A 19,564-nucleotide genomic window follows, 5' to 3' on the forward strand; every position below is an offset into this window, starting at 1 on the left:
AATAAAAAAAAAAAAAAAAAAAAAAGAATTGAGACTCCAGAAATAAACTCATATATCCATGGCCAATTCACTTTCAAGAAGGGTGTCAAGACCCTTCAATGGGAAAAGGATAGTCTCTTCAACAAATAGTGCTGGGACAACTGCAAAATAACAAAGGTGGACTCTTATCATACATCATATAGAAAAGTTAACTGATAATAAACCAAAGATCTAAACATAAGAGAAGAACTACAAAACTCTTAGAAGAACACATAGGGAGAAATTTTTATGACTTTAAATTTGGCAATTATTTTTAGATATGATATCAAAAGCGTAAGCAACAAAAGAAAAAAATAAATTGGACTTGAAAATGAAAAACATTTGTGCATCAAAGGACACTACCAAAAGTAAAAACAAAATCCACAGAATGAAGGAAAATGTTTACAAATAGTATACCTGATAAAACTCTATATCCAGAACACAGAAGAAACTCTTACAACTTAGCAACAAGAAGACAAAAATAAATTTAAAAATGGGTGAAGGACTAGAACCAACATTTCTCCAAAGATATGCAAAATGAAAATTACCAACAGCTACATGAGAAGATTCTCAGCATCATTAGTTATTAGGAAAATGCAACAAACCACAGTGAAAACCTTTTATACCCTCTGAAATGGCTATAATTAAAAGATGAAAAGTACAATTTCTGCAAGATTGTGGAGAAACTGGCACCTCATACGCCCTGGTGAAAAGGTGAAAAGGTGCAGCTCCTGTGGAAAAGAGTTTAGCAGTTTCTTAATAAGTTAAACATAAAATTACTGTGACCCAGCAATTCTACCCCTATACATCTTTGAGTATTAAAAATGCTTTCAAACAAAACTGGTACAGGAATATTTACAGCAGCACTATTCACAATAGCCAAAAGGTGGAAATAACACAAATTTTAATCAAATGATGGATGGATAAGCAAAATGTGATATACCAACCCAAATTTTAATCAAATGATGGATGGATAAACAAAATGGGATATACCAACACAATGGAATAATATTCATTATAAAAGGAATGAAATATTGATACACACTACAATATGGATGAACTTTTAACACATTATTTTAAGTGAAAGAAGCCATACACAAAAGGTTACCTATTATATGATTCCATTTATATGAAATTTCTAAAATTGGTAAATCTGTAGAGGTAGAAAACAAATTAGTGGTTTCTAAGGGCTGGAGGAATTGGAAGTGGCTGCTAATGGGTAAGAGGTTTCCTTTTGGAGTGATGAAAATGTTCTGGAACTAGATAATGGTGATGGGTGTGCATCATTTTGAATGCATTAAATGCTACCAACTGTACACTTCAAAATGGTTCAAATGGTAAATTTATATTATGTGTATTTTACTACAGTTTTAAAAATTAAGTGTGTGTACATTACTTAGAACAGTGCATGGCACAAAATAAGTGCTATATCAGTGTTGGTTATTATTATTCAGAACCTGCCTATGTACAGAACCCAACCTGCTGTATATAAATCCAGGGATGGAAATACCAAAGTTGATTAAATAGCCTTTTATAGAACTTTGTACACTACAAACAAAGATGACATCATTTTTCCAGTGCTTACATATGATAATTTGGGTTAGACAGAAATTTTAATAAATATCCCAAATAAATTGTATAGGTCATAGTCTATGACCAACGTACAAAATTAAAGACTTCTTAGAAAGCAGAGATTGTGTTTGTTTAGTTTACTTTTTAAAACATATTAAGACTTGTCCTGATTATATTGTATGGTTCTCTTTGCAGAAAATTTAGAAAGTATTTAAAATGAGAAAAAAAATACCTTACAATCCCAACACCCAGAGATATACCCGGAATTTTTTTTTCAACATTTTTGCTTAGTTTTAGTCTAGCTCATTTATCACAGAAAACTACATAGATAGGTACTTACTAAAGATGTGGATATGATAATAATGGCTGGAAATCTATGATGTAAAAAGGTAGGTCCAGCCTGATTTTGTCAGCACCATATAAGTAGGGTTGGGGTTTTTTTGGGCAAAAGAGATTACATTTGCAGTTGGTGTCAAAATATAACCTATAAAGATAACGTGGGGAAATTCCTCAAAATATACTTCTCAAACAGGCTCACAGCTGTTTTGAATAATCTTCTAGAAATCAAGGTGAAAAGAAATTTATCACAAGAATGTTAAGCTAAATTTCCTAATTTAAAATAACTACAAAGTAAGTTTGAGATACCATCCGTACTTTCTCCTCTATTCAGACCTTGTCTGCAAAGGAGTTCACAGTGGGTGTCCCTTTCTTTCTAAAAACCCTATTTCACACCATGCAAAAGATATTTATAGGTTTGGCAACTAGTCCAGCTCATCTCAGGCTGAATTTTGGGGATTCGTTGAGGTTTACAGATGAAAAGTGATTGCAGATACCATATACTCGGTGCTTTATAAAATAGGCATAAGAAAACTGAGGCCCACAAGTGTTAAATGATTTTTCATGGTCAAGCTAGTCTGCCACAAAATTCTGGTCATTTGTCATTTGTCATTTTGAGTAGTTGATATTGACTGCCTACTATGTGGCTGACAATGTGTGGGACACATAAGCGAAGACACAGGTTTTTCTTTTAAAGAATTTATAGTCATGTATTCCCTGGCACACAGTTCCTGTAACTCTTTCCTGTACCAATTAAATAGACAGCTAGCAAGGCTCTCTTCTTGGATCCCTGAAAAAAAAAAAAAAAAAAAAAAAAGAGACGCCTTGTTTCTTCACTTAACATGTGCTTTTCAGACTGATGTACCTTCAGGGGTATGAATCAGATGCACAGGGTAATAATGAGCTGTCTATGCGGAGCACTCACTGTGTCTAACCAGATGAAAACAAGTATTTCCTCTTTGCTTTCCTCCTCCCCTTCCTTCTCTCTCTTCCCTCCCCTTCTCTCTTCTCCCTGCTTGCCTCCCTCTCTCTCTCCCTCCTCTCTTCTTTCCTTCCTTCTTTTTTTCCTTCTTTTCTTTCTTCCTTCCTCTCCCTCTCTGCTTATCTCTCCTTCTCCCTCCCTTCACTTCCTTCCTTGCTCACTCAACCAATATGCTACTATAAGTACTAATCGGGAACTGTGCTAGATTCTGGGGATACACGGATGAATAAAGTAGGCATGATGATATCATACCAGTCCCTTTGTTTCCTCTCATTAAATTAGTATATTATGACCTAGAATGCAAATTTTGTATGAATTTTTAAGTAAAACCAAAACTTTTGGAGACTCCTGGTTTATGCCATAATTTCCTAGTTGAAATGATATAGTACTGTATTTTCAAATTGGTTCTTAGCTTCAGAATCTGATTTTCAGATAAAAGCTCCAGCTTTTCCTTGAAAACACTAACTTACCTCCTGTCTCAGAATTTTTGCTCTTGCTCTTCCCTCTGCCATCTGTCCTCTTTTCCCAGAATTTTCAGGATTAACTCCATCTCCTTGTTCTACATTTAGCATAAATATCATCTACTCAGAAAATAATTCCCTGCTACCCTTTTCTTAAGCAGTTTTTGCCATTCATGTTTATCATTTTACCTGGTTTTATATGCTTTGTATTATTTTTGACTGTTTTTATCTTATTTTAATAAGATAGTTGTTGTTCTGTTTATTGTCTGTGTTCCCTCTCACCATCCACTGTGCCCACCCTCCAAGTATCCTCCAGCGGAGCCCATTTATCTTCCTGCTGTGGGCTCAGTGCCTGGTTCACAATCTGACACATAATGACTGAATCATCAAATGAGTGCAGGAATTCAGGGACTGGGAATCAAGTCATATTAGAAAAAATGGATTCTCCATTTGGAAGAAGATCTCTGGTAAGTTGAGAATTAGAAATATCAGCTTTATTCTTAAGATTCCTAGAGAAAGCAAGGCAATCATCTTTTTTTCATAGCAAAAAAAAAAAAAAAAAAAAAAAAAAAAAAAAAAAAAAAAGAAAAGAAAAGAGAAAAAAGAAAAGACTTCACCATGTTTTCTCTTCAGCTAATGAGTATGGGGAAAAGCTTGCTCTTACACCTTTCTGTTACACTATAAAGTAGCCACATCAAGAGAGTTTCCTTGGAGGGTTTCTGATGCTATGAAGATGATAACAGCTTGGGTACTGGAGACCGTTGTAGCCTTCAGGGTCATCTTGCCCCAATGACCTCTTTATCAAGTGTCATTTAAGGCTTTAATTCACTATCTGCTTGTGTAGTTGTAGAAATTAAAAAAAAAAAATCATTTCTTTGCCAGGAACCCTTTCCAAATTTGGGGCACTTGTAAGTCACACAGAGTTTTCCCAAATGCTAGGCACACCCCCAGTAGAGTATGCAGTGTTCAATTTTGTTTGAGTTACACCCAGTATGGTTTGCCCCATGGAGCAACACAAAGAATACATCTCTTTTATAGTGCTAGTGTAATAGCACTATAAATACATGAATATATATAAAAATATTATACTACATCCCTTTCACTTGTTTTCTTTTCTTCAAACTAAATATTTTCATACTTTTCTGATTAAAAAATTAGAGTAATGATGTTTGTTTTCTGTTTTTGTTTTTTTTTTCTGTAATTTTCTTTTCTCCCTGACTTTTCAAAAATCACCAGTCACATACTTAGGTTTGTTCCCTAGTCTACAATTATCGGTAGCTACTACTTATTTTAATAAATTTATATTATTAATACTTATTTATCATGATAGTTAATTCTAATCATAGAAAATGCACAGTAAGCTTAACATTTTACTTTGTTTCAGGCATCAGTAAGTGTATTCCATTAAATACTTTGTTTAGTCTTTATTATTATGAGGCAAGTACCAGCATTGCCTGCATTTTACAGATGAGGACACATAAAAATGAGGGCATATAATTTGCCTTAATGTTCCCCAGCCTTGAGAAGTAAAACTAGATTTGAACCCAGTTCTGTCTGATCCTCATGCCTGTGCTCTTAACTATTATACTATTTTATCCTCCCCTAGGGTATCTGAGAAAATGCCAATCTCTCTACCCTGTATGCTACAGAGTGCTCAGTAGATCCTTGATGCTTGCTCTAACTTGGGTTACAACAATGTCTAATAGACTCAGAATGTTTCAAGCAACTGCCTGACCTCTGTGTGCTGGGTGGGCACTAGTATTGCTAACACATAAACACTGCACTTGAGAGGAGGTTTAACTATAATATTCTCAGAAAGAGGCCAAAATCATGTTAATTTAATACACTAAATTAATAATTAAATTTAAATTAAGTTAAATTCAAATTATTGAATTAATACAATTTAATAATAATCCTATGATATTTCTTTATTTTAATGGATTTAGATTTCTCCCAAAACTCACGCAACACCTAAGCCAGTAAGGATTGTTTTTGTTTTTTTTTTTCTTTCTATGTGACACTTTAGTAATGGACCCACAGAGAAGCGAACAACTCCCCATGGTTTCAGTGTTCATGCTTTTGGCTTCTTGCCATTGGGCAAAAGTAGGAAATTATACCTTTTGAAAACTAAAAGCCATATAGCTACCAACACCTTCATTAATAACTCTTTAGTTTGGAAATGAATCTCCTTATAACTCAAACAAAGCAATACATTTATTCATACAGAGGTATTTCTCCTAGCATTTGATAAAATTATTTTAATTCTAGCTAGACTTAGAATTGAAGTAAACTTCTCATACTAGAAAACTGGATTCAGCCATAAATACTGGGCTCCCTTGTGTCATTTTCCCCACATTGGTAGCTGAGTTCCAGTAAAATCCATCCACCAGACTGGAATAGGAAGTAGTACTCATTTATTCATTTAAATAAGATAGAACTAAAATAGGGTAGTTTATATTTTATTCTATGATCTTACACCCAATATAACAGAACCAAGATGAAATAAAGTCACTTACCTGACAATAGTAATACAAACATTATTTTTCCACACATCCTGAGATCATGAGCTGCCTCCTAAAGTTAGTGCAAAAAAATTACCAAAGACAACTGTAAGTGTCAGTGTCTGGCCTTAGCCTGCTAGCTGTTATCTTCCAGGCCCACCTTCCTGCGGCCATCATCAGCTGATAGCCAGGGGAGGCATTTTAAATGATGCAAGTTGTTAAGCGCCTGTTAATAGATACATGGATATCTTGGGGCTATGAAAGTGGCAAGTAAAATTTTCACTGCCAGGAACAGGCTTCTACTTGTGATATTAACTTTGCATAAGTGAAGTGGGCATGGCAAGGTGGTAGACAGGAGCCACCCAACGGGACAAATAACTGGACTGTGAATCTTTGAGGCCAGGGCACGTGCCAGACTGAGGCAGCTGTTGTGGAGCCATGGACCTTCTCATTTCTAATGTTGAGACCCTGTGGTCCAAATGAAAGTGACTTCCTATATGTGAAATGAACATGTTTGAGAAATTTAAATCATTTGAGTGTTCTGAGGTTCTGAAAGACTCCCAAACTCATGGTGAGTCACACAGCAATGTAAGAGATGTGAGATGCAACAAATCTTTCATTGAAAATAGAATTTGAACTGAAGAGCTAGTGCCTGCACAGCTATGAAACCAGTGAGCTGTTTCTCTCTGAAATATACCTTGCTAAGTAAGCATAAGTGAATACCAAGACGATAAATGCAAACAGTCAGAAACAAAACCCAACAAACCAAAAACCCTGTCATTAAAGTAGGTTAAAGTGAAGGCTATGGAAATGTGAGGAAGCTCAGTTTTAAAGGGAGGCAGAACAAAAAATATAAATTAGGTCTGAAATGGTTCAACAGAAGGTGATTGGATACTCCATCTAAATCATCTTACTTCCTGTAAGATTTTTGTGAAAATCTTTCCTGCCTGACCCAGAAAATCAATTTGCTATGTGAGCAATTTGCCACGTATATCATACATATTTACCCAAAGTGTGGTTTAAAAAAATCATTTAGGAAGTTAATGTTTGCAGCTTCAGGAAACTGGGCCACAGAGAAAAAAAAATTATTTACTGGAGAAAAGATGGAGATAAGTATTTGCAGAGCATCCCAGAGAGGGAGGAGCCTGAGGTTGAGGGACTAGTGGATGGAGGGAGCGGAGATGCAGACTTGGGGGAGACGGAAGAATGAATGACACAGAGGGGGTAATCTGAGAAGCAGGACAAGGATCGAGAGTGCCTCTCAAAACCCTGCCAATTCATGTAAAACAACTGCAGCAAATTTTATAAAAAAGTTATAATTAAACAATATGCAATAAATTAATACCTTCCATAAATTCAGTGTTTGTTATGGCTGGATATCAGGTTGTGTTGCAGGAATTGTGCTCAAGAGTCAGCCAAGTAAAGGAAATGTTGTTGATATTCATATAAGCAGTAAGAATTATTTCATATGATTTTATATTGACAAAGGGAGAGCAATTAGCATGAGTCTTAAAACGTTATTTCTAAAATGGGTAAATAAATGTCACCATTCTTACAATGGACTATTGGAGCAACTATTAAAACCATATTTTCAAAAATAGTTAAAGATATGGAAACTCAGGATAAAATGGGTAAGTGGAAAACAGCAAGATCTCAAAATTGTATATACACAAATTAAATCTTATTTGATTCTTTTTTCCTCTGGGTTGTGCTACCTTCACCTGGAATACACTTACTCCTTTTTAGGTGGCCTCCAATTCTGCTTAGGGTCTCAATTGAATAGTACTTCCTCCAAGAAGCCTTCCCTGACTTCCTGTCTTTGTCAGGTGCCCCTGCTCTATACACGTATGGTTCCGTCTTCGTCCCTTATCATAGGACTTGTTACACTACACTGCAATCATTGTGTCTCCACTGGACTACAGTGTTTAAGTGGGCACACTCTGACTATGGCTGTCTTATTTACCAATGAGTGCTTGGGGCACATTTGGCAATAAATATTTCTCAAATCAATAAATGATAAATGAATATTGCCGTGCAGAGGAAAGCAACTTCTCACGGGCAGTCCTGGGGTGTACAGGCTGATCATTTTTTATATATACTGTGGGTAACCTAGGTCTTATCCTAATTTCAGGTTCCCTCCAGTATGGAGGTCCCTTGCTAAGGCAGGAAGGGGAAAAGGAAAAGGAAACTCAGCCTAAAATTCAGCTTTCATACCTTCTTCAGCCTGAACTGGTCAGAGTCTGAGAGTGCTTTCTCTTCCATGACCTCCCACTTTCCCTTTCTGCAGAATCACATCGTTAGCTATTCTCTAAACTCCTATAGTGCTGACCAATGCCCGTTTATTAACACCTGTCTCAGGTTGTTCTGAACAATCCGTTCCTTTGTATTTGTGGGTCCTGTCTCTGTTGTTCTGTTTCCAGCACCTGGCACAATGCCCTACAGAGTACCTGGCCCTATTAAAGTAAGGCAAAACCTGGAGGGTTCTCAATAGGGAAATTAGAGGTCAGATTCAGCATCTCACACAGGGTGTGAGGAAGCAGAGCCTTACAGTGCCCTCTAGTGGCATATCTGCACAATGAAAGGAAAAATGTGAGCCCTGAAAATGCAACAGAAAAAAATATACATCAGATTACATTTTCTCTTTCAGGCATTCCCCAATCTTCTTTAAATTTTCAAAATATTTTACTTAAATACACATTCAGAATTATCATAAAATTCTACCTTTGAGTTATATCATGCAAATTATTAGACAACTCCACATCTTTTAAGAATTTTGACTCTTCGCATAAAATAAAACAAGTACTTCTGAGACCTTTGATCAAACATAAAAAACTTATCAAATTTTCTCGATATTGTATGTCTTTAGGCTATTTTTAATTGTCTGAGTCATTTCTATCCAGACTGAAGACGTAGTTAAGAAGGATGAAGTTCAGTGTTATAACCTAGGAAAGTCAACTTGGATTGATCAACACAAACTTGTACCTTACTTGTTTCATGACAGAGAAGCATTCATTTTTGTGAATTACTTGTCTCTGAACTATTTTAGGCTTAGATTATTCCTGAAGATGGTTGCATGCTAGTCTTATCTGCCAGTGGAGAAGTCTGCTTTTCATGTTTTGCATGGAAGAGTGGAGAACAGGAGAGGGCAGGAAAGTTGAGGCACAGTCGTTTGTACTGCTAGTCTCCTTGGTACCTTGTCACCTTAGAATTGTCCAGCCTGCTTTGCCAGAGTAGTCTAAGAGCTTTCCCTGACTTTTGTGATGTTTATCATTTCAAAATTAAAAAAAAAAGTTTTAAAAAACTACAAAGTAAGATAAATCTAACACTCAAAATAACCCTGTTAGAGAGGCAGAACAGATATTAGCATTCTTATTTTATATATAAGCAAACTATAGAATGGAAAAGAGATTATGACTGTATTACTTGATTTGATTTGCCCTAAGTGTTTTTTAAACGTATGGATTTAGCTGCCAACATTTAAAAGAAGGTATATTTTAATTAAAAATCAGGAAGGGATTTAATTAAAAATTCGGCTCCTCTTACAGGAAGATCTGGCAAGAGTTAGCATGTAGTTCTACATTGTGACAATCCATGAGAGCTAGGGACTGACTGTCTCTTGGGACAAATAGGCTTTCTTGAGTCTGGTAAGTGCTCCACCTGATGCTTGCTTCCATTTCTTGGTTCTACTGTGCGAAGGCCTCAAAATCTCAGTGTCTTGCAGCAACACTGGTTCATTTCCTGCTCACATTACATTTGGTCTATGATGGTGACAAGTTCCAGGATCCAGACTGAAGGAGCCACCCCCATTTGGAACATGCTGTTCTTGTTGCAAAGGGCGGGGAGAAAAGGCCAAATAAGGAATGGCTTTTAATGCTTCCTCTCATACATGGTACATGTTTTTTTTTTTTTTCTCTCACATTCTATTGACCAAAGTAAATCACTGGCCAAGCTGACTTCAATGGGACAAGTAAATATAATTCTTCCAAATGGAAGTCCTGCAAGTCATATGTCAATGGTGAGGATATATAAAACACTTACGAGAAGGGCACTAATAATTGGGAGCAAAAACACAATCCATCACATTCATTTGTGCTCTTTCTAAGCTTTTGGCATTTGGGTTTGGAAATCAAATTTATTTAGGAGTCTTCTTCAACATCTTCTAGTGATGAGATTTCTTTAACACAGTTTTCAGTTTCCTTTCCTTAAAATTATAATGAGGTGTGATGTGTGTTGAATAAACCCCAGAAGTGAGAAACTCTCATCACTACAACAGTGACACAGGCAGTGAAAAACTGTTCCCAGTTGCCTCTAAGTCCACTGTACTGTACTGCTGGAATCAGGTATCATACATAATCTTTCTGCTGAGAATTGATAGGTCCAGCTTGTTCTACATCCAAATAATAATTCAACAAATGATTTGTGAGCACCTACCAGGCACCGTGACAAGTGTTGAAGACACAACCTTCAGTAACTCACGTTTCCCTTCAGGAACTGACAGCTTAATTGGGAGACAAATAAATTAAGAAGGGAATTGCATTTTGGCGTGTCAAATGGATGACAGTAGTAAGCCAAGGGTGTTATAAGAGTACATAAGAGGGGGTACCTAACTCAGACTTGGGGTTCTGGAAAGGTTTTCCAGAGCAAGCAATGAGACCTAAAGGATGAGTAGCCAAGTCACAGGAGAAGTAAGAACATTTTAAGCAGAGGAAACAGCAAAAGCAATGGTCTGATATCAAGAAAGAGAGAGAGAGTGCAAGAGTACACAATGTAATTGTTTTCAAAACTGTTTGAAATTTTAATCTCGCACTTGTTCTTTTCAATGTCTAGGATATCAATTCATTCTGCTGTTTACCTTTGTAAACATGAATTTAACCTTGGTTCTTTATATGAATACTAGAGGAAGTATATTGATAAAAGATAAGGAACAAATAAATATGTAGTAATTTCTAAGATTTATTTTTATTAAAATGTAACACAAACTGTAAGTGTATAACTCATATATATATACACATACATATATATACACACACACACGAGTATATGTGTTAAACTGTCACTTTTGATCTGTCCCCAGTGTCTGTCTGCAAGACACTAGATTTTGAGGCCTTACTACAGTAGAATCTAATCTAAGAAATGGAAACAAGCACCAGAAAATCAAGACACAGAACATTCCAGACGTATTCCAGGGATCATGGTGGATGGGAGGCAGGACTAGATTGCAGCTCCCACTTGGACAAAGAAGCATGTGGAGTGTTGCATCACGAACTTTGACTGCAGGAATAAATCAGGAAAGCTAAGAGAACCCACAGATCCTCTGAAGGAAGCAGATTGCTCCTGCAGGTCTCAGGAGACACCCCAAATGATGTGAGAGCCCAAACTGCAAACTGTGGAAGTAGGAAAGGGGAATAGTCAGCTCCTGAACACACCTTAACTGGGGAACCTAAAGGTCTAGATCACAGGAGAAGATTCTGACCTTACTCGGAACTGAGTCAATTTAGAGAGCCAAGAGAAATACAGGGATAGAGGAAGCAGTGGGAAAAGCCCTCTGGGCTCACTGGGTTCCCTAGCCAGCCATTTCTGCCTGGTCTCATAGGGGTCCTTGAGGAGGGCTACCAGAGGCACTGGGAAAAGGTCACAAAGAGAAGGAAACTTCCAGCTGAACTTTGTAACAATTTGAACAGATTGAGAAGTCTCCTGGCCAGAACTTGGGGAACTTGGGGGAGGGCGTGAATCCAGTGTGCAAATGCCACAGGCAGGGAAGCACGTAAGTCCTACTTGCTTTTGCAGTTGGGAGGCAGGTAGCCTGGGGCAAATTCTCAGCCCTGTTCACCCACTGCCTGGAAACAGACTCGGTGCTGTTGTAGGGGCTGTGGTGGGAGTGAGACCAGCTCTTTGGGTTACATGGGAGCTGGGTGAGGCCTGTGACTTCAACTTCCCTGACAACCTGCATGACACAGTAGAGTCAGCCATAATTCTCCCAGGAACATAAGTCCATTGACTTGGGAACCACATCCCTATCCCCCACAGCAGCTACAGCAAGACCTGTCCAAGGAGAATCCGAACTTAGACATGCCTAGCCCTGCCCCCACCTAATGGTTCTTCCCTACCCACCCTGGTAGCTGAAAACAAAGGGTATATACTGTGGGGAATTCTAGGGCCCTGCCTACCACCTGTTCCTCCCTGTACTAACACAGCTGATGCTCTCGTGAAAGTGCCACCTCCTGGCAGGAGGCCAACCAGCACAAAAACAGTGCATTAAACAACCAAATCTAAGGACCCTCACAGAGTTCATTTCACCCGTCTGCCACTTCCACTGGAGCATGTGCTGATCTCCATGGCTGGGAGACTCACAGATGGTTCACATCACAGGACTCTGTGCAGACAACCCCCAGTACCAGCCAGCACCTGGTAGACTTGCTGGGTGGCTAGATCCAGAACAGGGATAGCAATCACTACAGCTCTGCTCTCAGGAAGCCACATCCCTAGGAAAAGGGGAAGAGGACTACATCAAGGGAATACCCTGTGGGACAAAAGAATCTGAACAACAGCCTTGAGCCCTAGACTTTGTCTCTGACAGAGCCTACCCAAAAGAGAAGGAACCAGAAAGCCAACTCTGGTAATATGCTAAAACAAGGTTTTTTAACACCCCCTAAAAATCACACCAGCTCACAGCAATGGATCCAAATGAAGAAGAAATCCCTGATTTACCTGAAAAAGAATTCTGAAGGTTAGTTATTAAGCTAATCAGGGTGGCACCAGAAAAGGCAAAGCCCAATTTAAGGAAGGGGAAAAAAATGATGCAAGAAATGAGGGGAGAATATTTCAATTAAATGGATAGCATAAATAACAGACAACTAAAACTTCAAGTAAAAACAAATGCACTTACAGAAATGGAAAATGCTCTGGAAAATCTCAGCAATAGATTTGAACAAGCAAAAGAAAGAACTTCAGAGCTCGAAGATGAGGTTTTCAAATTAACCCAAACCAACAAAGACAAAGAAAAAAGAATAAGAAAATACAAGCAAAACTTCCAAGGAATCTAGGATTATGTTAAACAATCAATCTAAGAATAATCAGCGTTCTTGAGGAAGAAGAGAAATCTAAGTTTGGAAAACATATTTGGGGGAATAATCAAGGAAAACTTCCTGACCTTGCTAGAGACCTAGACATCCAAATACAAGCTCAAAGAACACCTGGGAAATACATTGCAAAAAGATCATTGGCTAGGCACATTGACATCAGGTTATCTAAAGTTAAGATGAGGGAAATAATCTTAAGAGCCGTGAGGTAAAAGGACCAGGTAACCTATAAAGGAAAACCTATCAGATTAACAGCAGATTTTTCAGCAGAAACTCTATAGGCTAGAAGGGATTTCGGCCCTATCTTCAGCCTCCTTAAATAAAATAATTATCAGCCAAGAATTTTGTATCCACTGAAACTAAGCTTCATAAATGGAGGAAAGATACAGTCTTTTTCAGACAAACAAATACTGAGATAACTTGCCACTACCAAGCCAGCACTACAGGAACTACTAAAAGGAGCTATAAACGTTGAAACAAATTCTGGAACAACATTAAAACAGAGCCTCTTTAAAGCATAAATATTACAGGACCTATACAACAACAACAACAACAACAACAACAACAACACAAGGTATACAGGCAAGAAATAGCACAGTGAATGGAATCACATCTCAATACTAACATTGAATATAAATGGCCTAAATGCTCCACTTAAAAGATACAGAATTGAAGAATGGATAAGAATTCACAAACCAACTATCTGCTGCCTTCATAAGACTCACCTAACATATAAGGACTCACATAAACCTAGGGTAAAGGGGTAGAAAAACACATTTCATGCAAATGGAACCAGAAGCAAGCAGGAGTAGCTATTCTTATATTAGACAAAACAAACTTTAAAGCAATAGCAGTTAAAAAAGACAAAAGAAACATATAATGACAAAAGGCCTTGTCCAAGGAAAATGCCACAATCCTAAACATATATGCACCTAACCCTGGAGCTCCCAAATTTATAAAACAATTATTAATGAAGCTGATACATGAGATAGACAGCAACACAATAACAGTGGGGGACTTCAATACTCCACTGAGAGCAATAGACCGGTCATCAAGACAGAAAGTCAACAAAGAAACAATGGATCTAAGCTATACCCTGGAACAAATGGACTTAACAGATATTTACAAAACATTCTACCCAACAACCACAGAATATACATTCTGTTCATCAGCACATGGAACTTCCTTCAAGGTAGGACATATGATAGGTCACCAAAATGAGCCTCAATAAACTTAAGAAAATTGAAATTATATCAAGCACTCTCTCAGACCACAATGGAATAAAACTGAAAATCAACTCCAAAAGGAACCTTCGAAACCATACAAATACATGGAAATTAAATAACCTGATCTTCAATGATCATTGGGTCAAAAATGAAATCAAAATGAAAATTTAAAAAATTCTTCAAACTGAACGACAATATTGACACAACCTATCAAAACCTCTGTTATACAGCAAAGGTGATGCTAGGGGGAAAGTTCGTAGACCTAAATGCCTACATCAAAAAGTCTGAAAGAGCACAGACAACCTAAGGTCAGACATTAAGGAACGAGAGAAACAAGAACAAACCAAACCCAAATCCAGCCAAAGAAAGGAAATAACCAAGATCAGAGCAGAACTAAATAAAATTGAACAAAAAAAAAAAAAATACAAAAGATAAATGAAACCAAAAGCTGGTTCTTTGAAACGGTAAATAAAACTGATAGACCATTAGCAAGATTAACCAAGAAGAGAGAAAATCTGAGTAAATTCAATAAGAAACAAAATAGGAGATATCACAACTGACACCACAGAAATACAAAAGATCATTCAAGGCTACTATGAACACCTGTCCATACATAAACTAGAAAACCTAGAGGAGATTGATAAATTCCTGGAAAGATACAACCCTCCTAGCTTAAATCAGATAGAATTAGAGACCATGAACAGACCAATAACAATCAGCGAGATTGAAATAATAATTAAAAAATTACCAACAAAAAATGTCTAGGACCAGACAGATTCATGGCAGAATTCTACCAGACATTCAAAGAAGAATTGGTACATATCCTATTGACACTATTCCACAAGATAGAGAAAGAGGGAATCCTCCCTAAATCATTCTATGAAGCCAGTGTCGCCCTAATACCAAAACCTGAAAGGATATAGAAAAAAGAAAACTACAGACCAATATCCCTGATGAACATAGATGCAAAAATCCTTAAAAAAATACTAGCTAACTGAATCCAGCAACATGTCAAAAAGATAATCCACCATGATCAAGTGGGTTTTATACCATGGATGCAGGGATGGTTTAACATATGCAAGTCAATAAATGTGGTACACCACATAAATATAATTAAAAACAAAAATTACATAATCATCTCAATAGATGCAGAAAAAGCATTTAACAAAATCCAGCATCGCTTTATGATTAAAACTCTCAGCAAAATCAGTATACAAGGGACATACCTCAATGTAATAAAAGCCATCTATAACAAATACACAGCCAACATAATATGAATGGGGAAAAGGTGAAAGCATTCCCTCTGAGAACTGGAACAAGACAAGGATGCCCACCCTCATCACTCCTCTTCAACACAGTACTGGAAGTCCTAGCCAGAGCAATCAGACAAGAGAAAGAAATAAAGGGCATCCAAATTGATAAAGAGGAAGTCAAACTGTCGCTGTTTGCTGATTATTATTTTCCCAAAAAACCCTAAAGACTCCTCCAGAAAAATCATAGAACTAATAAAAGAAGTCAGCAAAGTTTCTAGATTCAAAATTAATGTACACAAATCATTAGCTCTTCTATACACAAACAGCGACCAATCTGAGAATCAAATCAAGAACTCAACCCCGTTGACAATAGTTGCAAAAAAATAAAATAAAAATAAAATACTTAGGAATATACCTAACCAAGGAGGTGAAATATCTCTATAAGGAAAACTACAAAACACTGCTGAAATAAATCATAGATGACGCAAGCAAGTGGAAACACATCCCATGCTCATGGATGGGTAGAATCAATACTGTGAAAATGACCATGCTGCCAAAAACAATCTACAAACAATGCAATTCCCATCAAAATACCAACATCATTCTTCACAGAACTAGAAAAAACAGGCCTAAAATTCATGTGGAATGAGAAAAAGAGCCGGCATAGCCAAAGCAAGTCTAAGTAAAAAGAACAAATAGGCACATAGACCGATGGAACAGACTAGAGAACCCAGAAACAAACCCCAATATGTACGGTCAACTGATCTTCAACAAAACAAACAAAATCATAGTGTGGGAAAAGTACATCCTATTCAACAAATGATGCTGGGCTAATTGGCAAGCCACATGTAGGAGAATGAAACTGGATTCTCATCTCTTACCTCATACAAAAATCAATTCAAGATGGATCAAGGACTTAAATCTAAGACCTGAAGCTTAAAAATTCTAGAGGACAACATTGGAAAAACACTCCTAGACATTGGCTTAGGCAAGGATTTCATGACCAAGAACCCAAAAGCAAATGCAATGAAAACAAACAAACAAATAGCTGGGACTTAATTAAATTAAAGAGCTTTTGCACAGAAAAAGGAACAGTCAGCAAAGTAAACAGACAACCCACAGAGTGGGAGAACATCTTCAAAATCTATACATCTGACAAAGGGCTAATACCCAGACTCTACAACAAACTCAGACAAATTAGCAAGAAAAAAGCAAGCAATCCCATCAAAAAGTGGACTAAGGACATGAATAGACAATTCTCAAAAGAAGATATACAGATGGTCAACAAACATATAAAAAATGCTCAACATCACTAATGATTGGGGAAATGCAAAACAAAACCACAATGATACCACCTTACTCCTGCAAGAATGGCTACAATAAAAAAATAAAAAATAATGGATGTTGGCATGGATGCAGTATACAGGGAACACTTCTACACCACTGGTGACAATGTAAACTAGTATAACCACTATGGAAAACAGCGTGGAGATTCCTTAAAGAACTAAAAGTAAAACTACCATTTGATCCAGCAATCCCACCACTGGGTGTCTACTCAGTGGAAAATAAGTCGTTATAAGAAAAAGATACTAGTACACACATGTATATAGCAGCACAATTTACAATTGCAAAATCAATGAACCAATCCAAATGCCCATCAATCAATGAGTGGATAAAGAAACTGTGGTATACGTATATGATGAAATACTACTCAGCCCATAAAGAGGAATGACTTAATGGCATTCACAGCAACCTGGATGAGATTGGAAACAATTATTCTTTCTTTTTTCTTTTTTATTATACTTTAAGTTCTAGGTACATGTGCACAACATGCAGGTTTGTTACATATGTATACCTGTGCCATGTTGGTGTGCTGCACCCATCAACTCGTCAGCACCCATCAACTCATCATTTACATCAGGTATAACTCCCAATGCCATCTCTCCCCCCTCCCCTCTCCCCATAATAGACCCTGGTGTGTGATGTTCCCCTTCCAGAGTCCAAGTAATCTCATTGTTCAATTCCCACCTATGAGTGAGAACATGTGGTGCTTGGTTTTCTGTTCTTGCGATAGTTTGCCGAGAATGATGGTTTCCAGCTGCATCCATGTCCCGTCCCTACAAAGGACACAACCTAAGCCTTGATTTTATGCTGCATAAGAATCCATGGTGTCATATGTGCCACATTTTTCCTTATCGCAGGTCTGTCCAGCTGAGGGACATGTGGTTGATCCAAGTCTTTTGCTAGTGAATACGTGGCGGGGCAATAACATACGTGTGCAATGTCCTTATATGCAGCATGATTAAATGCCTTTGTATAGTACCCCCAGTAAATGGGATGGCTGGGTCATGTGGTACTCTGCTAGTTCTAGTCCTTGAGAGAATCGCCATGTATGCCTGTTTCCACAATATGAAACAGTTTACAATCCCACGCAACATGTAAAAGTGTCTATTTCGCCACATCCTCCTCCAAGCAACCTGTTGTTTCCTGACTTTTTAATGATTGCCATGTCAACGTGGAGAGTGGTACCACTCAGTTGTGGTTTTGATTGGGCATTTCTCTGATGGCCAGTGATGACAAGCATTTTTTCATGTATCTGTTGGGGAGACAATTATTCTAAGTGAAGTAACTCCAGAATGGAAAACCAAACATCATATGTTCTCTCTCATAAGTGGGAGCTAAGCTATGAGGATGCAAAGGCATAAGAATGACACAATGGACTTCGGGGACTCAGGGAGAAAGGGTGGGAAGGGGTTGAGGGATAAAAGACTACAAATTGTGTGCAGTATATACTGCTTGGGTGATGGGTGCACCAAAATCTCACATATCACCACTGAAGAGCTTACTCATGTAACCAAACAACCCCTGTTCCCCAATAACCTATGGAAATAAAAAATTTAAAACTAAAAATAAAATAAAGGAAATAGAACATTTTCAATACTCTCAGTAATTTCTCTCTTGCTCCTTTTCAGTTAATAACTATCTTTGCATTGATGTAATGACTACTCTGACTTCTAATACTATTGATTAGTTTTGTCTGCTCCTGAACTTCCTATGAACCAAATGATACATTATGAACTCTTTTGTGACTGGTTTTCTCTCCACACTCAACATGAAGTCTGAATCCTTCATTCAGGTTGCTTTTGCATAGAAAGCAGAATTTTCTTTTATATTACTGTGGTTATCAGGCTGATTCAGCACCCTTTATTGAAAAGACCACCTTTTGCCCACTGAATTGTTACAGAAGCTTTGTCACAAATCAAGTGACTATGTAGTATGTGGGTCTTGCTGAACTCTATTCTGTCCCCTTTTCTACTCCTCTTTTGTGCCAGTACCATATTGTTCTGATTTTGTATCTTTGTTGTAGAGTAAAACTTCTTTCACCTTTGTTTTTTCAAGGTAGCATTTGATATTTTACGTCTTTGAGGCAGGAGGTAGAGATGCCCTCTCACCTATTAGTTTTATAATAAGGTTGTTAATTTCCACCAAAAGAATGTCCTGGAATTGCATTAAATCCTTAAATCTTTTGGGGAGGAAGTGAAACCTTAACAACATTGCATTTTCCAATCCACTAACACAGTATCTTACTCTATTTAGTTTGGTCCTTTTTGGTTTCTCTCATCAATATTTGGTAATTATTTATGCAGAAGTCTTCCTCATTATTTGTTAGATTTATGCTATTGAATGTGGCTTGTTTACTTTAAATTTTCAATTGTTTATTTTTATATAGAAATACAATGTTTTCGTTTTGATTTTATATCTAGTTATCTTTCTAAAATTCACATTAATTCTAATAGTTTTATGGATTATTTTACATGTCCAATGTACATAATCCTGTTAATCTGTAAATAATGCTAGATTTATGTTACATGTATGCACGTGCATGCACACACACACACACTTGCTTGTTTTGCACTGTCTAGAACCTGCAGTAATATGTTTAATAAAGTGATAGCAGTAGACACATTTTATCAAATAAGACAGTTGTATTTCTAGTTATGAGAAACTTTATCATGAAAGGTTGTTAAATTTTATCAAGTGCTTTTCCTGCTGCTATTGCAAGTATCATATCATTTTCCTCTTTTTACCAATAAATGTTATTATTTACATACTTCTTTTTTTTTTTATTATACTTT

At 37.1% G+C, this 19,564-nt stretch overlaps 1 protein-coding gene across 2 annotated transcripts in view; it reads right to left on the reverse strand.

Moving 5' to 3' along the window:
- GYPA (glycophorin A (MNS blood group)) overlaps positions 1-6,145 on the reverse strand; it is a 31,726-nt gene extending 25,581 nt beyond the window's left edge. For both annotated transcript variants that reach the window (XM_017854916.1, XM_017854913.1), the window contains exon 1: positions 5,886-6,145. In XM_017854916.1, coding sequence (XP_017710405.1) covers positions 5,886-5,922 — 37 coding nt within the window. In that variant the 5' untranslated portion in view covers positions 5,923-6,145. The remainder of the gene's footprint in view (positions 1-5,885) is intronic.
- Between the last annotated feature and the right edge of the window lie 13,419 nt (positions 6,146-19,564).

The sequence above is a fragment of the Rhinopithecus bieti genome, unplaced genomic scaffold, assembly GCF_001698545.2.
Source record: "Rhinopithecus bieti isolate Rb0 unplaced genomic scaffold, ASM169854v2 scaffold_39317, whole genome shotgun sequence".
NCBI lineage: Eukaryota > Metazoa > Chordata > Mammalia > Primates > Cercopithecidae > Rhinopithecus > Rhinopithecus bieti.